This window comes from Podarcis erhardii, assembly GCF_964252035.2.
Source record: "Podarcis erhardii genome assembly, chromosome: 5".
Lineage (NCBI taxonomy): Eukaryota > Metazoa > Chordata > Lepidosauria > Squamata > Lacertidae > Podarcis > Podarcis erhardii.
In genome coordinates, this window is record NC_138509.1 from 86,597,093 (window position 1) to 86,616,387 (window position 19,295).

Consider the following 19,295-nt stretch of genomic DNA (forward strand, 5'->3'; position numbering starts at 1 on the left):
CTGATGGCAGAATTGCTAGGAGGTACTTGGGGCCTCCACTGCAGTGGGGCACCCCTTCCCCAGTAACACTCCTCTTGGCTGCTGGAGGCTAGCAGAGAAGAACCTACACACACACACTCACACACCAGTCATCGACTTGGGGAGTTAGCACTGCACATCTGTTGTTACTGCAAAATCCCATTCTGCTGTCCAAGGCGCCATTCCAGTCAAGCTAGGGATGGTCAGCTGTTAATATCAATAAGTTTAAGTCACTATCAATAGGCCAGGCAGGGGTGGTGCACATTTATCATCCTGAAAGCCACATTCCCACATGCGGGTGGCGGACTGGGTAGGACAATGAATGCAAATTGTACCCGTGTGCTGCAAGTTGGCTTCTACACAAACTGTCACAGCGCTGTCAGGCAAGGAAGGAACTAACTATTATAAAAAAGCACACTTACACGTTAGGAAAAGGCATGTCCATCAGTCCTACATCTCTCGGCTACTCTGAGGTGTGCACCTGATGAGGCAGCTGCCGCAACAGAGAGGCCCTACACCCGACTTCAGCTTATGTATCTCCCCCCTCCAAGCTGTGCACAGTCAGCCGAAGACTACACCTGCAGGTAACATTCTGTTCCTCCCTCTTCGCCCCTCTACTGGTCCTGGGAGACAGTGGAGCAGGAGAGATGGGGAGAGGAGGAGGAGGTGTGGAAGCTAGCCTGACCTATCTTTCCCTCCTCCTGCCCCTGGTTCTTCCTTCTCCAATCCTGCAGCTTCTCCTGCCTCTGACTCTCTTCTCCTGGCTGTAACAGGCTCCCCCAGATCATGGATCCCTTCTTCCAAGTCAGTCTCCAACCAGCTTTCTCCAGGTGCCCAGTCATCAGTATCCCCTCTCTCTGTCTTTCATTCAGACCAAGCAAGAAGCATCATCAAAGTTCAAGGGCAAATTCCAGCCAGGCAGAAACACTTGAGTTGTGAAGCAGAGCCATAGAGGGTACATGGCCTGGGGAGAGGGGGGGTGATTCGGGGGGGGTGTCCCCAGGGCCTGAGAGAAGGGCTTGGAATAGAGTTGAAGACGATCCACAAGAGGAAGGATGCTTACCCGTCTGCTGGACAGGTGTTCTTCTCTGGCCATATTGTCAGAGGTGCGCGGTAGGTTTGGCATTTGCCTTGCCTCTCCCCTTTTGATGGTCTGCCTTCGGACCGTATGTCTGAAAAATACAGCGATCGGGTTGTCTGGAGGGATTTTTTTTGCCAAATCTTTTTTATTGGCTTTCAAATTTTTACAGTGATCATGTATTCTGCCCTCCATGCAGGAGAACAGAATCTCACATGTTAAGGTAAACAGGCCACATTGAAAACATTCTTATACCACTTTTACAGTCATGGAGAATCCTGGGAGCTGCAGTTTGTTAAGGCTGCAGACCCCACAGAGCGACAATTCCCAGCTTCATTAGCAAACTACAGTTTCCCAGGGGTCTCCATGACTGCTAAAATGAGCTACGGGCATGCTTTAAACATATGGTATAGCTGTGCTCATAAAGTGCCTCTGGATATAAGCCATCTATCCAGAGATACATGGACATGAGGAATATTGCGTTCGTTTTCCTGATTATAATGCTAGTGCTTGTGTCCCATTTCCTAATGTTCCTTCTACACTGCAGGACCTGTTGTGTTATGGAATTGTGGCTTTTCAATAAGGATAATAGCGTGTAGTGCTCAATTTCATTCACAACCATGACACAACCAAGACCGTCACTGGGCGATGTCACTACTCAGCCATCCATTCCACACACGTGTACTTCGGTTCCCCTAAATTTGTCATTTTTTACTCTTGTGAGTTTTAGGGTTAAAGGGGCTGCAAACAGGTTTTTTTCCTGGAATCAAATAACACGGAAATGAGCGCTGAACGTTCAAGGTATTCCATTCCTTTTCTGGAAATGGCTTTTATGTCCTGTGAAACCTAAAATACCATGAGGAAATTCCACCACAAGCAAATCATGGCCTAGAAAGGCCTTTGCGCCATTGTTACCTTCTTGTAGGGATGGGGATCCGAATGAAAGCTTTGTACCGAAGCAGTTCCCTGTGAAACTCTTGGAAGTGCTTGAATTTCCTTTTCACCTGCCATGTAAATTCCCCGTGTGTCAACTCAATGGTGTAAACATGTAGACTCGGCACCTTCAGGAAGGAACAAAATTGTTTAATGGTGCTAACCCCACTGTATCCTAAAACAAATCGGTTTTGTACAGCCTTCCTGTAGTCCAGATAAGATGGGGTGACCATTAGTGGGCCATTCCCTAGACCAGATGGATGGGAGATTGCTTGCTGTTGATGGGGTTACACTCCCTTCTGAAGGAGTGGGTATGTAGCTTGGGCGTACATCTGGACCCTTTGATGTCGCTTGAGGCTCAGGTGGCCTCGATGGCACAGAGTGACTTCCATCAGCTTTGGCTAGTGGCCCAGCTGCGCCCCTTGTCTGGACAGGGACAGCCTAACTTCTGTCATCTATGCTCTGGTAACCTTTAGGAAGCCCAGACTCAAGAGTTGACCTTGGAACTGGGAGACCTTGGGTGGCATCCAAGAAACGACTTCTGTCAGTGCAAGAATTTCCTCTTGTGCAACAGAACTTCCTCCCCCCCCCTCTCCTCCGTGTGGCTTGTGCCCTCCCCAAATCTGCTCCGGAGGGTTGGGGAAAACTCCCAAAACAGATTTAGGGGGTGCACGCGGAGGAGTGGGGGGTGTTGTTCCATTGCACAAGTGGAAATCCTTGCACTGCTGGGGACTCTTTGGTTGGATCCTGTCAATCTTACCATTTCTGAAGGACCTGTAAGTTAGCAAGACGAGGAAAGGCCTCTACCCAAGACATTTGAGAGCTTCTTTGAGAGCACACTGAAGGACCAATTCTTTGCAAGTGCAGAATGGACATTATGTGGCCCTTGCAAAAGTGTCGGTTCCACAAGTCTTCATTACGTTTGGAGAAGCTTGAACAATTGCATTATTATTATTTTTGACTCGGCAAAGTTTCACCATATCAAAATGAGAGAATCTCTGCCTTAAAAAGCTTTCATGTCCCATAATGCAAATTCCAATTAGAAGTTAGCGTGTTCATCAGCTGCTACAGATGGACCACATATGGTCTCCTATTGTTTCAGAATAGCAGTTTTCTATGGATCAAGTTTAAAGGCTGTTATGTATGTCTGATAAAACATGCAGGTTGGAATTCAGTGGTGAGCTGCTAACTTTAATCCAGGCATGGGCAACCTTCGGCTCTCCAGATGTTTTGGTCTACAACTCTAATTATCCCTAGCTAACAGGACCTGTGGTCAGGGATGATGGGAATTGTAGTCCAAAACATCTGGAGGGCCGAAGGTTGCCTATGCCTGGTTTAATCAGTGCAAACATTTCTGCCTCCCAGGTGGAACAAGCTCCCCTCTTCTCCCTCCTTGCCCTGTTCTGGTGGGGGGGGTGCAGGGTTATGCAAGGGGAGAAGTTCTGTTGAGTTGGCTTCTGCTACTGCAATGACTTAGTTGAATTCAATCCTTAGTTTACCATTTTATTTTCATGCAACTTTCCATCTCACTCTCCACCTCAGAAAGCAAAGCACTTAGCAACAGAAACATGGATGCATCATGAAATGTGAACTGATTTTATTTTTTTTAAAGCGCTGCACTGGCAAATAAGATCTGACCTTTGTTGTTGAGGTACAGCGTTCCACTTCCAAAACTCGCACTCGGATTGGACACCCAGTTAGGTAGGGCTGTGTATGAGCCTCTTTAAATCCTTTAGTGTTATAAATGGCAGAGAATGGGATGCCCACTGCAAATGATGAAATAGCAGTTTTTGGTACCAGTCCTTTAAAGCACAACTTGGAACACAGCAGCCAAAAGTTTAATATCGAAAGCTGCTAAATAAGAGACATTGCAGCACATAACGGATTCCCCCCCCCCAACCAAGTAGCAATGCATAATTCTGTCATTTTCTGTTAAATCTCAGTTTCTCACCTTTTCACTCTTAAATTAAATTGTTATTCACCCTGGGATCTCAGAGAGAGCGACAGGTAATAAATTTAACAACATCACCATATTTCTACATCAGCTTGTGATTATTTTTTTTAAAAAATGGTTGTCATGAAAACCAATCAGGTGTGTTTCTTTATCCTGCCCCCACCCAAAAAACCCACACCCATCTCTAGTCCTTAACTGGATATGCCAGGGATTGAATTTGGGGTTTTAAAGCATTTACTCAACACCTGAATTTGGTCACTCTCTCTGTCTCTCTGTTTAAAAGGGGGGTGGATCATAACACATACCACGACTCACATTCCATAATAATCCTTGTGACTGGGGCAGCTTCAGAAATCTGGTCTTGAAGTTTAGTGTTTACCCGGGAGACTCGGAATAAGAGCCTCCGGTGACAACCTACATAATTAAACTGCAGAAAAAACAGCTAAAATCCACAAAATCTATTTAAAAAAACCAAGCAGTTCTATGTGCGAAGGAATTTGTCCTATCAGATGCTGAGTGTCCTACATTTCCTTGCAATAAATACAGATTTTAATCTGAAGAGGCACAGAAAACCTGAAGCAGACTGGCGGTGCTCATTCCAAAGTTATCCCTTAATTGACACATCAAGGTCCCATTGCATTCTAACTCACGGGTGAAGATTTAGCAGCAACTGAGATACTGAGATGCAGCTGGGATAAGCTCAGTCAGTAGAGCGCGAGACTCTTAATCTCAGGGTTGTGGGTCCGAGCCCCACGTTGGACAAAAGATTCCTGCATTCATAGAATCATAGAATCATAGAATCATAGAATCATAGAGTTGGAAGAGACCACAAGGGCCATCGAGTCCAACCCCCTGCCAAGCAGGAAACACCATCAGAACACTCCTGACATATGGTTGTCAAGCCTCTGCTTAAAGACCTCCAAAGAAGGAGACTCCACCACACTCCTTGGCAGCAAATTCCACTGTCGAACAGCTCTTACTTTGCAGAGGGTTGGACTGGATGACCCTCATGGTCCCTTCTAACTCTACAATTCTATGAAAAGTATGATAAAGACTATGGTTCCTGTTAAAGAAAATATGCTTCACAGTATTTACTGCTGCTCAGCGATGCAGATGAATTTTAAACTAAACTCTACTTGTCAAACAAGTGGGGGCGCAGCCTGCTTGGTGCAGCAGTTCATTTTATTTACTGGGCTGGGTTTACTGATACGCTCCCGCCATAAATTCTACGCAAGTCTCTTGGAAACCAGCAGAAACTAGGAAGCCAGAAAAATAAACAACATTTCATCAACCTCCGAGCTATTTGTTTGCAGTTAATTCATTTAGGCAACTGAAAGATTGGAAAGTGATGAAAGAAGGGGAATATTATAATTTAAGTAGCAATACAGAGGAGACAGGCAGCTTGGCAGAGGAACAAGCTTCCATTGTGTACAAAGAAGAATGAAAAGCTCCCTGCTCAAATTATTATTTTGCTGTATGTGTGCTAGCTTCTTATAAAAGCACAGAGCTACGTGTTCTATTTTTCATGTGCAACAGCAGAAATTGGGATCGACATACATGGCGATTCAGGCCATAATATTGTTATTATATTTATTTACTGTATATCCCACCCTTTTTCCCAGAAAAGAGGGATCTCTAATTCACTCTGCTGAGTGGAGCTCTGAACTTGGGCCCCTAAGTCAAACATTGACAACATCACAGGCATCTATAGGCCTCTCTGGATCTCAGCCAGCATTTTATAGAAGTAAATAAAATTATGCACAGAAAGCGGCTAGGGAAAAGTTTCTCTTCCTTTCTCATAACGCTAGAATTTGAAGCTGAATGTTAGAAGATTCCAGCAGAGAATCTTGCATAGCTCTTTGCTCCTTCCCATGATGAGCCGAACCAAAACTGGTTTGACTTCGACCTTTCGTAGAAGAAGCAGGTTTTGAGAGAGCCTTTAGAGCAAAGCAGCCTTTCATTTAAAAAGTGGATTGTTTTATAGCAGGTAACAGAAGGAAGAATGCTATGACAACTGGAGATAAGGCTGTTGGAGCACAGGAAATAAGGAAATACTAGCCAAGGTGGATGAGCAAGAAGCTTTGGGGAAGAGGCTTTGGCACAGTGGTGGAGAATTTGCTTCGTAAAGGTCCCAGGTTCAGTCCCTGGCATCTCTAGGCAGGACTGGGCAAGATTTGTGTCTGAAACCCTGGACAGCCACTGCTGGTCCATGTTGACAATACAGTCATACCTTGGGTTACAGACGCTTCAAGTTGTGTTTTTTCGGATTACAGACCACTGAAACCCGGAAGTACTGGAATGGGTTACTTCCGGGTTTTGGCAGTCGCGCATGCGCAGAAGCGCACTTTGCACATGCGCAGAAGCGCCGAATCGCAACCCGTGTGTGCGCAGACGCGCTGCTGCGGGTTGCGAACGTGCATCCCACATGTTCGCAACCCGAGAGTCCACTGTACTGAGCTAGATAGATGAATGGTCTATCTTGGGATAAGGCAGATTCTTACATTCAAAAGCGACGCAGCTCCTTGAAGACTTCCCTTGTGACTGCGAAATCTCTCATTCAGCCTGTTTCCCTTTTGAGATTTTCCCAAGCACCACCCACAATTTGATTCCCCCTGCACTACTCTCATGAGGACTAACAAATTGACCTTTTTAAAATAATAATAAAAAAATGAACCCAGAGATTCCAAAGCAGTCCGATTCTGCAGCAGAAGAAGGCCCCTTATTCTACATCTTTGCGCCACTGACTCACCAGGTGCTTTGGGGTCATTCAGCACGTCCGCATCTACCTCCTCCCCTTCGAAGTGGAGCTCCCTCGTGTCCAGGCTTTCGATGATGTTGGTCATGTCGTTGGCTATTTTCCTCAAGGCTGAGGTGTTCAATTTCCTTTCATTGCTGAGAGACATCTTAAAGGCTCACACTCACCCAGGGGGGGCTGTTTGAGAGAAGAAAACGAAGAATTTCCATTACTGTTATTACCTGAAATCTGCGGCAATGTCAAAGAGCCATCAGCTTGCCCTATTTTGGGGGGAGCTTGAAAGTATGGTTGTGATTTCCCCCCCTTGATCTTACTGTTTTATCTGACTGGAGATGGTCAGTCAGGTAATGTAATAATGATGATGATGATGATGATGATGATAATAATAATAATAATAATAATAATAATAATAATAATAGTAGTAGTAGTAGTAGTAGTAAATATATTTGTACCCCGCCCATCTGGCTGGGTTTCCCCGGCCACTCTGGGTGACTTCCAACAAAGATTAAAAATACATCAAAATGTCACACATTAAAAACTTCTCTTAACAGGGCTGCCTTCAGATGTCTTCTAAATGTCAGGTAGTTGTTTATCTCTTTTGACATCTGATGGGAGGGCACTACCAAGAAGGCCCTCTGCCTGGTTCTCTGTAGCTTTGCTTCTCACAGTGGGGGAACAGCCAGAAGGCCCTCAGCAGAACGATGGGGGTGGAGACGCTCCTTCAGGTATACTGGGCCGAGGCCGTTTAGGGCTTGAAAGGTCAACACCAACACTTTGAATTGTGCTCGGAATCATACTGGGAGTTATGTGGTCTCGGCAGCCGCCCCCACTCACCAGTCTAGCTGCCACATTCTGGATTAGTTGCAGTTTCAAGGTCACCTTCAAAGGTAGCCCCACATAGAGCGCATTGCAGTAGTCCAAGTGGGAGATAACTAGAGCATGCACCACTCTGGCGAGACAATCTGCGGGCAGGTAGGGTCTCAGCCTGCGTACCAGATGGAGCTGATAAAAAGCTGCCCTGGACACAGAATGGGCCTGCGCCTCCATGGACAGCTGTGAGTCCAAAATGACTCCCAGGCTGCACACCTGGTCCTTCAGGGGCACAGTTACCCCATTCAGGACCAGGGAGTCCTCCACACCTGCCCGCCTCCTGTCCTCCCAAAACAGTACTTCTGTCTTGTCAGGATTCGACCTCATAGCCGTGACCAGTGGAGGAATGACCACTGGGAGGAGCACAGAGAGAAGAAATGCCATGGTGCATCTGGAGCAGCAAAACCGGACACCTTCTGAGGCATCTAATCATAAGCCTGCATTTTTATCAAAGCTTCTATATGTTTAATCAGGGCTTGCATTTTAAAATAAGCTTAAAGATTTTCAAATGTTTCATGCCAGGCAGAAGACCAGCTGCTTAGAAAGAACCTTGGCAATGTTTTCCTCCTGAACAAGGGGCCCCCTGATTTATAGCAGAAAACAATTCTCAAAGTCGTAAAAAAAAAAAAAAAGGAAATTACAGGCTGAGAGCGAGGACACTGATCCTACATGTTACAGAAGATAAAAAAGCAGAGATAAACACAATTAGGAATGGGTAAAATAACACCATGGGCCTCCCATTAAAACTTGAGCCGTATTTTCCTAAGGCCAGGAGCAATGGAGAAGCATCTAGCTGGCTGTGAAAGGAGGGGTGTAAACTGAAGAGGCTTCTTTTAAAGCTGTTTTTTACTGAGTTCCTTTTTTACTTTACAAAGGCCTTATTCCTTTTAAAAGGCTACCTATGATAATGTATGAAATATATTAGCTTAAATATATTGGCTTAAATGTAATTATGCAAAGGATTTAAGAAATGCTAGATTCTTATTTCATAGAGTCATATTGCAATAGGAGACCAGAGGGGCAAATGAGCCCAGCCTCCTGCCAGACAGGAGACGCCATCGAGCACTCCTGATATATAGTTGTCAGGCCTTTTTGTTTAGAAACCATCAAATGAAGGAGATCTTTCAATGTTGATGTGAACTCAAGATCCTTGACATCTGTTGAAGATAAAAATTTAAGATTAACCATCTGTTTTAGAAGGCAATAGGGCAAGGAGGGCAAGAGGTGAGCTGGTAATTAAGATTCCTTGTTGAGACATATGTAAGATATATTACTACTTATTTGTCATTTATAGATGTAACAATATATAGCTCTTTGTGTTCCATAAAAGGGCGAGGAAATGGGTGTATCTTTTGTGATTGGTTCTAGCAAACAGCCAATAGGAATTTCAACCAGGCTGATTGGACAGAGGCAGCCACAGGAGGAGCAAGGGGGCTGGATTAAGGAAATATAAGTGCTGGCCAGAATGGCAGGAGGCCAGGCCAGAGCTTGGTAACCATATACCACTGAGCCTCTCATTTATTTGTCTGACAAATAAATTATTATTTTAATTTCTCTATTGCTGCGTTGAATATTTCATTCCAGCTAAGCGTTAACCACAAGCAGGGCGCTACACTTCCTACACTTCCTCTACCCCACCTGCAACAAAACATGTCTCTTCCCTATCAGTCTCTGCAGCCACCGCAGGCAAAATAACTCTCCAACGGTTTCACTTCACCCCAAAGGCGTACACCTCCACTGTCCACCGAGAAAGGAAAGCGCCGACAATCTGTTTGTAAGCAGCTTTGAGGCACGTTGCAATCAAGCGAGGTATAAATTTTATGGAGTAAATAAATAATAAACATGTGTAAAACGGGCTGTGAGCTCAGCATGAGAACGGAAAATGAATTCCTGGCCTTGTGTGTGCCTTGAGGCAACCTGTTTCTCTTTATTCAAGGCAGAGACTGGAATAAGGAAAATGGGACCCCCCCCCCACTCCAGAATGTGCTGGTTGAAATAAGATTATATTGATTACCTTAGCAAAACAACAACACACAACCCTCTCTGGTCCCCTCCCCAACGCAGCTCTCTGGAGCTCTCTAAAATTTAAAAGCCTTTGGTTTGTATAAATATTTAAGGACAAAGCACTTCATCATTTATGAAGGGCACATTTCTGTATGACAAGGGATGCATCCCTTTAAAATATTCAAAAGTAGACACCACAATCCTTTCGCTACCACCACCGCCAAGTATTTTAAAAGGTACAACTCCAATAGGACAGGAAATGTAAGAGCGCTTGAGTATATTGTACTTGGATGAAGGATTCAAACCACCAAGTGTGAAATAATACCAGGAAGCTAGGTTTATGTCTGGAGAGGGGTCTGGCTTCTAAGTGGTCTTGCTTTGCAAGGCTCAATGGAATATACTCTGGAAGTGTGTACTCGATTCTGACCAAACTATGCCTCCTGGTGTATCTTTTGCTTCAGGAGGCTTCGTTTGCTCAGAATTGGGTATATACTTCCAGAGTTAATGCTAAATGCATTACTTCTGGTAAATGATCTACTATAGCTGTTAGAGGCCCATGAAAATAGGTGCCCCGGGCTTTTTAGACTCGCCTACCCATCTACGATCTGAAACCAAAGGGTTGCTAGATGTGAAATATATTGGCAGCTCTCCTACTCGAGGTCTAATTGGGAGCCTTCCTGGGCATCTACAAAGACTCATTTGGGCACACTCATTTCACCCAAAATGCCTTATTGCAAGCTCATTCTATGCATATTCCAATAAAAGAGAGCGAAATGCACAGCTAATTATATGAATGAATCAGCCTGGCATTTGTAGGAAGCATCATTTTATGGGAGGGATGGAATTACACACCTGGTACAGCCCATCAGAAATGGGAAGTGCAAATATTGTAAGATATTTAATATATATAAAAAGCATTGTTGTACAGGAAAACTCAAGGCAGATGGAAACAGCATGACACATGCTTGAATGAACTGGATGAGCCCCAGGAAGCAATATCCTCCTTTTGTACAACCAATCAGCAGTCTTTCATACCAAGTCATGTGCCTAAGTCGTAGGACCTGAATTGCTTCACCCATTAAGCTTGAGGACAAAGCCCAAGAGATTCGTCTGACTTTCATATATGTGCTGGTCTTCTTGCAGGCAGCGTAATTGCAAAAGTAATAAAGCTCTTGACATTTCTCGAAATGCCAGGGTTAAGTTTTTTTGCCCTGGAGCCAAATAACCAACAATAGCAGTATCCTTTATTGAAGCAACTTCAATTGCTTTTGAGTTTTCAAGTTGCGCCGGGCTTCATGCATCCTATAGGGCTGTAGAGACGAGCAAAAGTTGTTCTGCAGACACAGGGCCAGGAGTGGGGCAGCACAGGAAGGGCAGTGCTGCTGTCTTCTGGCTTGCCAACCCAAATGTGTGGGGCAGGGCGAGGCAAAAGGGAACTGAGCGTCATGGCTGAGTAGGGATTTGAACCCTGGTCTCCCAGATCCTAGTCCAGCACTCTAACCACAACACCACAGTGGCTTCCCTATGTCCCCATATTGCAATGCATCCCCTCAGGTTCTGCCTGTGGGGTCAAAATAATAACGTTGCCACATGTTGAAGGGCAGCAGAGCGGTGACCTCACTCGTCAAAAGCACTGCTGTCTCAGGAGTGACAAAACTGCATGGGAAGCAAGAAGAATCTGTTCCTCATTCCTTTAACTATCTCTGTGTCTTTTCTTCCACTTTTATTTACACTGCATTGTTCCTGCCTGGTGAGTGTTATGCAGTCTCAAAGGCATGTCAACATTATGCAGCCCAAAGCAGTTTTAAACTGATGAGTTTTCTTCAATGATGACTGTCCAGAGGGGATTTTTGGGTCGTTTGTGGGAACTGAATGCTCCCAGATCATCGGACAAGCCACTAAACAGGGGCGTAAGGTTAATTAAAGGAAACAGGTTGTAAGCAAAGAACAGGGTAATTAGTTCATTACATGCATAGCTCTCATGTTTTTCCTTTCCCAGGAAAAGAGCGAAGCAATTTGATCACAGCTTAAGTGGGAAGCCTTTGGGATTATGCATGGAACCACATGCTGACATTCACCGTTCCCAGCCTCAATATGTTGTCCGCCATTGGCTACATAATGATCAATTTTTGTACAGGAAACCGTCCATTTATGCATGCTGCATCTGCGTGTGACCACACACACATGCGGTGCTGGGAACCCAGAAGCAGGGGGGAAACTCAGGGCAGTCCTGCTGGCTTGCGAGGAGACCTTCCCAGAGCCTGAAGAGGAGAGCTGATATGCAAGGTAGCAGTGGCGTAGCGTGGGGGGTGCAGGGGGGGGCGGCCGCACCGGGCGCAACATCTGGGGGTTAGGGTTAGGGATAGGGTTAGGGGGCGCAAATTACTTGCCTTGCCCCGGGTGCTGACAACCCACGCTACACCACTGCAAGGTAGCACAGCTGCAACAGCTGCTTCCCCATGCGTCACCTGTGCAAGGCCCATTATCCCTCTGCTCGTTCTGGAAGCTTCCAGTCAAGGGAGCCACACTGTCCTTCCTGTTTGCATGAGACAGTGGGGTGCAGGGAAGTGGCTGCTACTGCTACTGCGCTACCCCGCATGTCAGCTGTTGAAGGGAAGGCCTCAGCAAAGTCTCACTTCGCCCCTGGCTCACAAGAGGACCCTCCCCAGATCCCTAAGAGGACATCCTCTTTGGGGTCTGGGAAGGGTCTCCTCGCCCTCTCCAGGGTGCTCCAAATATACAGTACACAATTTTGGTTACACACGCAGAGGTGCAGAACGTAACTCCCGCATAAATTGGATGTTGCCTGCATTTGTGGTTACCCAAGCCACAGCACAAGCAAGCATAAGAAAACCTTTTTAGCTTCGTTCTCACCTGCATGCGACATTGCAGAGTGGACACATCTAGGGCTTTGCTCCCAACTTCCATGCGCTGGAACCAAAGGTGAGAATGAGACCCTATGTGCACACAACTGGTAGGGCTTCTACACATGAATCAGTGACGCTGGTTGGATCAGGATTCCTGATCACAGGTAAGGACAGCACAGGGCTGGTCCTTGCAGCCAGCGAAAGTATAAAGGCCCTTGCCAGCACCGCCAACCCTAACCTCTGAATGCCCATGCTCAGGTGTTTTTTGCACACATTTAACAGGAGAGGGAAGAGACACAATGCAATGCATTCCTGAAGCATGTGGAATACCAATTCCGATTCAGGGCAATAATGCTTCAGATGTGAGACTCAGCCTTACCATGAACTTACGTAACGGTGCTGCATTTTCCGGGGGTTGGGGGATAATAAGATGCAAAGCCATTTGAGATGTGCCTAGCTGAAGCAACCTACATTTTAATGTCTGTTGCTGTCGGGATGATCCTCAAAAATCGACAAGCATCCGTTTGTCTCCCTAAGCTCTTCTATTAATTGTTTATTTAAAAAACAAACAAACTGGCAAAGAGAAAGACGACGCATAATACACCTTCGCCAATTAACCTAAGGTGTGTTTTGTATCACAGTGGACCAAATATCACCCCTTTGTGGCCTGCTTCGTGTACACCTGTGCTCACACAGACCCGTAGCACCACAAACAGCAGGGTTGTGGTATATGTGTGAATATTCTAATCCCCTTTCCCACCAGATTGTTAGGTTGGCTAGGGAAGACCTCTGCAGTCAGCCCTAGCCAGATGGCTACAGGATTCACACACGTACTATAACCATGTGGGATAGCACCACAGGGGATGCCTATCTAACAAAGCATGTTTTGTGTTTGGGGCAGAGAGGGAGCCTGCAGTGCAGAATGCTATGTGGGAGGAAGCAGTTGAAAGGAACATGGCCTAACAGTTGGGGGGCAGAGGGATTATTGTAAACTGGAAGATGGAGAAGGGAGAGAGTAGAGGGAACTGGTTGGGTGGGAATGGGTTTAAGACAGGAGCAGCTAACATGGTCCTTTCCAAGGGGCGTAGAGTCAGTCAGTCAGTCAATCAATCAATCATTTTATTTGTATGCCACCTTTCCAAAGTTAAAACCATGCTCAAATTCCATAACTACAAATATAACAAAAGTAGTAATAAACATCAGAAAGTACACAACCAAACTGAACAATTTCCACTAACTCCCATCAGCGCCCACCAGCAGGGCCAACGGCCAAGAAGCTGCAGAAAATAATAGAATTATAGTATTGGAAGGGACCACAAGCGTTATCTAGTCTTTTGCCCAATGTGGGGCTTGAACCCACGACCCAGAGATTAAGAGTCTCGTGCTCTACCGACTGAGCTATCGGGGGGATCAGTCCAATAACATCTGTAAAGCACAACCTTGACTACCCTTGGGTTTAGTAGGTCCTAATCACATTCATCGCACGCTTAATTTCTCCGCAAATAAACCGCGTTGTTAATCCTGGGTGATACTTATTTTTACTGATTTCATAAAATTTATATTCCACTTGATTGTAGAATCCCCCACTTAAAGGGTCTGAATACCTGCCCCAATCCCTAGAAAGGCCTGTGTTGTTCGCATAGTGAGACCAAAACAACTATCTTATGCAGTTGTGGGTACCATCTTTCTTGTAAAAAATGTTGTAATAGCTCCTAGAGAGACATGACCCTGTTCAACTTACAGTTAGTCAACTCCTTCATTTCTGTTGAACTCAATAGCACTGCAGCCACTGCTCCCAACCAGTGTGACTACTCTTTACACTTTGCACCAGATCCTTGGCACCTCTTGGAACTGAGCCGAAATTCACCTTCCCTCCAGTCATCTCCATGACTAACCGCTCTTCCACACAGGAACGTACTACCTATAGAAATCTCTCTCCTTTTGGCACAGCGCTGACCCTGTCAATACTGAGTCAGTTGCTCAGTATTTGGCTTCCTCTTCCTGTGAACCGTGAGCATCAGGGGCTGGGAGAAGCAAGGCGGTTTTAGAGGAAAAAACCTGAGAAGCTTCTCTCTGTGCATCAGCAACCATCACTGAGCAAATACACCAAGGGACTTCTTGGGTTTTGGCATCTATTTTCGAGAACGCTTGCAAACTGGCAACAAGGATAAAACATATCTTTCATGAGCTATCCCAAACCGTTGAGAAGGAGGGGAACTAAAAACTAACAAAAATGGCCAATGTGCCACCAATTGTGTACAATCTTAGAGGGCCACCAACTTGGGTGGCTTTTCACAGAATCAATATGATTGTAGAGTTGGAAGGGGCTCTGAGAGTCATTTAGTCCAACCCCTTTGCATTGCAGCAATCTCAGCTAAAGCATCCATGACAGATGGCCATCCAGTCTCTACTTAAAAACCTCCAAGGAAGGAGAGCCCACAACCCCCCGAGGGAGACTGTTCCACTGTCAAATGACTCTTACGGTCAGAAAGTTCTTCCTGATGTTTAGTCGGAATATCCTTTCTCATAACCTGAAGCCATTGGTTCGATTCCTACCCTCCAGGGCAGGAGAAAACAAGCTTGTGCCTTCTTCCATGTGACAGCCCTTGAGATATCTGAAGATGGCTGCCATATCTCCTCTCACTCTCCTCTTTTCCAGGCTAAACATACCCAGCTCCTTCAACCGTTCCTCATAAGGCTTGGCTTCCAGACCCTGGATCATCTTGGTCGCCCTACTCTGCACACATTCCAGCTTTTATTCTACTGTTTACAGGAAGGGCAGGATAAAAATGTGCCATTAATATAGTCTCTAGTGCAGACTGTAAGAGGAGCTACTCAGGGCAGCAAGCCAGTGAGGATTACCGTATTTTTCGCTCCATAAGATGCACCTGACCAGAAGACGCACCTAGTTTTTCGAGGAAAACAAATATATATATATTCTGAACAAAACAGTGGATGTATGGTTTTTGTGGTTCATGCTGTGGCCACAGACATGATATGTGATTTGACGGTGAGTTTGGGCTAGCCCAATGCAAAAATCCTGAGGATCCATGTAGATCCATGCTTTGTAACCACGTTTTTGCACCATTGCAGCCCCACGAAACAGTGGGTGCATGATTTTTTGGGTGCAGACTGTAGCCATGGACATGCTATGTGATCTGATGGTGAATTTGGGGTGACCCAATGCAAAAATCCTGAGGATCCATGTGCTTTTACCTCCCCCCTCCCAGGCAGCCTCCTTTATCTCTAGAATCCCTTATCTCCCCTCCCGATCGCTTGCCGATCAGCTGCTCAGCGGCTTTGTTTCAACACCTCCTTCCCTCTTTCTAAAAAAAAAAAAAAGCAACCTGCTTTTTGCCCCTGGGCAATTCGGCTCCAGGGACTACGCATTCGCTCCATAAGATGCACAGACATTTCCCCCTACTTTTTAGGAGGAAAAAAGTGCGTCTTATGGGGCGAAAAATACGGTAGTTAAATTCGTGGAGGGTAAGGCTATGAATGGCTACGGGCCACAATGGCTATAATCTGCCTCCATTGTTGGTGCTGCTTACTAGGGATCACACGCTGGGAAAGGACTATTGTGCTCATGTCTGGCTTGTGGGATTCCCATGGGCTTCTGGTTGGCTACTGCGAGAAGAGCCTATGGCCTGAATCTGGCAGTCAGGCTCTTCGTATGTCCTTACATTTCTTGCAATCGTCAGCTCTCATAAACATTTATTACCCATCACTGCGTCCTTAAAATGGATTCTCCTAGGCATGCTTTAAAGAATTCTGCTGGTACCTATTCTGAAGGAACAAGATTGTTGGCAAATTTCCACGACAGTGGGCAGCAAATATTCTAAATGGTTTAGGGGAACATATTCACCCATAGCTCTCCCAGAGATGGGGACACTTAGAAACAATTAAGTGACGACTTTATTTTCGCAGTAGGTACAGGCTCTGCCTCTCTTTGACGAAACAATGGTCATTGACTTCAAACAGGGAAAGCCCATAAAATGAGCCCTAGCTCTTGTCCCAAGGATAACGGAGTGGAGGCAGGGTGGTGTGATGCCTAAGAACTGGAGATGTAGACCTGGGTTCAAATGCCTAGCACTTGGCCATGAAAACCCACTGAGCAGCCTTGGGCAAGTTTCAGGTTGGAATGCTATGCAGGCATATGGAAGTAAGTCCCACTGAACAAAATGAGATGGCACCTTATTTGTAACAACAACAACAACAACAACAACAAAGCATTACCAACTGGACAAGTTGATTTTATTTTTTTAAGGCAGTTAGGAGCTTGGGTGATAATACATATTTCCCCTTAACAGACTAGGTAAAGGTAAAGAACCCCTGGATAGTTAAGTCCAGTCAAAGGCGACTCTGGGGTTATGGTGCTCAATTCTCTTTTAGGCTGAGGGAGCCGGTGTTTGTCCACAGACAGCTTTCTGGGTCATGTGGCCAGCATGACTAAACCGCTTCTGGAGCAACAGAACACTGTGACAGAAACCAGAGCACAAGGGACCGCCGTTTACCTTCCCACCACAGCGGTACCTATTTATCTACTTGTTCTAACTGCTAGGTTGGCAGGAGCTGGGACAGAGCAATGGGAGCTCACCCCATCGCAGGGATTTGAACCGCCAACCTTCTGATCAGCAAGCCCAAGAGGCTTGTGGTTTAGCTGAGCTTAAAATTTGGGCATCTTAAATCACCCCTATTGGCTGTAGTATTTTGTGAAGGAGAGTCATGGAAACGGCACTTCCTGAAACACAGTGATGAGGAGGCATTGTTCCCTGCCATCCTGCTGCCTAGTCGGCTGAAAACAGGTGTTTGCAGCAATGAGTTAATAATTTACTAATTAATGTACAAAGCAAGTTCATCTGACAAGTGAGGCCTGGCTGTGCCAGGCACAAGGTGGAACTACCAAGATGACTCTTATTTTCTTTCTCTCCCACTGTGCCCTCATCCTTGACATCGCCTTAAGATAATTTATTGGCTGGTTAGGGCAAGACTAAATAGCACTTGCGATAAAGAATTTACAAAATCATGGTTTTATTAACTTTGACTATGCAAACAGACTCAGCTTCAGGATCTGTCCTTCCAGTGAGCACTCAGGGCTGATTTCCTTAAGAATGGATGTGTTTGATCTTCTTACAGTCCATGGGACTCTCAAGAGTCTCCTCCAGCACCATAATTCAAAAGCATCAATTCATCAGCGATCAGCCTTCTTTATGGTCCAGCTTTCACTTCCATACATCTCTACTGGGAAAACCATAGCTTTTACTATACGGACCTGAGGCTCCAATACTTTGGCCACCTCATGAGAAGAGAAGACTCCCTGGAAAAGACTCTGATGTTCGGAAAGATTGAGGGCACAAGGAGAAGGGGACGACAGAGAACGAGATGGCTGGATAGTGTTCTCGAAGCTACCAGCATGAGTTTGACCAAACTGCGGGAGGCAGTGGAAGACAGAAGTGCCTGGCGTGCTCTGGTCCATGGGGTCACGAAGAGTCGGACACGACTAAATGACTAAACAACAACAACATGCAAACAGCACCCATGTGCAAAGGGCCTCCCATATGTGGAAGGATTGTTCTTTAAAACCAAGAAGCAGGAAGGCTGAAGTAGGATGCTGCAACAAAATACTGCAGTGTTACAGCCAACTGTCTCTCCCAGGAGACTGGATTCCATTATCCTTCCCCTGGCTTTCCAGTTCCCATCTTCAGCTGAAAAAGTGTTCTCAAACCCTGCTCAAAAACAAACTTTTGAACAGAAAATTGTGGCTTTCAACACAAAGCATGTTTCCCCCCTCACAAACATACACCCTTCACCCTGCTTTGGATATCATTTATATCTAAAAGATCTCTGGTGAATTCAAAAGCTTGCTTGCTATTTTGAGATATTTTGGTTGGTTATAAAAAAAAGGATTTGGGGATTTTCCAAAATAAGGCTGGCCGTTCAACTCTTAGGCATGCATGGGAATGTAATCTAACTATTTCCCTCTTCAGCTAGCCTACTGGGTTTCTCTCTGAGAAAGGCCTGTTTATCTGGCATGCAGAGACCTGGCAAACAGTGTCCCAGGGGCAGAGGACATCATCATCATCATCATCATCATCATCATCATCATCATCATCCCTGCTGGGAAATAAATGGCCGCACTTAGCCCCTGCCCATCCCTCCAGAACAGAGAAGAGTGAGGAAGAAAGAGAAATGTCAAGAAAGAAAGGTATAAAGATTTTAAAGCACAGGTTTGCGGTGATCTGGATTTTAAAGACACTTGTGACCGTAATAAATAAGTGTGCACTTTGTACCCATGTTAATTGCCACACTTGGTACTTGCTTGGCAATAGGTCCCTACAAAAACATGTTTTGAGTAGCAACTAACCTCGGGGCAACGGCATAATTTATAGGAGGAAGGAAAGAGGCACGTGTTGGTTTTGCATCCATTTGCAAAATGACAGCTTCAGGCATTTGTTAACATTTTCAACAATCATACCAACATTACTAACATCCACACACCCCAAAAAGACTCCATATAACTCCTGACACCAAGCCACTGGCCGATAATCTCAACTACCCATCTCAACTATGGCACCATTCTTTTGCTCACAGACAGCTAGAGGAGAGAGTTCGTGAACTGAGGGCATCACTTTGCCAACTGAACAGTATTTTCACCATCCGAGTCATAAAACAGGCCACATTCCAGCAATGCAGGAAGTCAGAGGTTTTCAAACACATTGATCCACACAAACAAATACACACTTTGCCCTTCCACCAAGCAAAAAGCAATATCACAATTAAGAAGACACATTCCAGGCAGGCAGGCGCAACGAGGGA

General features: G+C 45.5%; 1 protein-coding gene across 2 annotated transcripts in view; it reads right to left on the reverse strand.

Annotated features, from left to right (window-relative positions):
- Positions 1-19,295, reverse strand: part of PLD1 (phospholipase D1) — a 136,049-nt gene that overhangs the window by 67,228 nt on the left and 49,526 nt on the right. For both annotated transcript variants that reach the window (XM_081862202.1, XM_081862201.1), the window contains exons 2-5: positions 6,733-6,915; positions 3,668-3,795; positions 2,012-2,157; positions 1,082-1,190 (exon numbers count right to left, since the gene is read on the reverse strand). In XM_081862202.1, coding sequence (XP_081718328.1) covers positions 1,082-1,190; positions 2,012-2,157; positions 3,668-3,795; positions 6,733-6,886 — 537 coding nt within the window. In that variant the 5' untranslated portion in view covers positions 6,887-6,915. The remainder of the gene's footprint in view (positions 1-1,081; positions 1,191-2,011; positions 2,158-3,667; positions 3,796-6,732; positions 6,916-19,295) is intronic.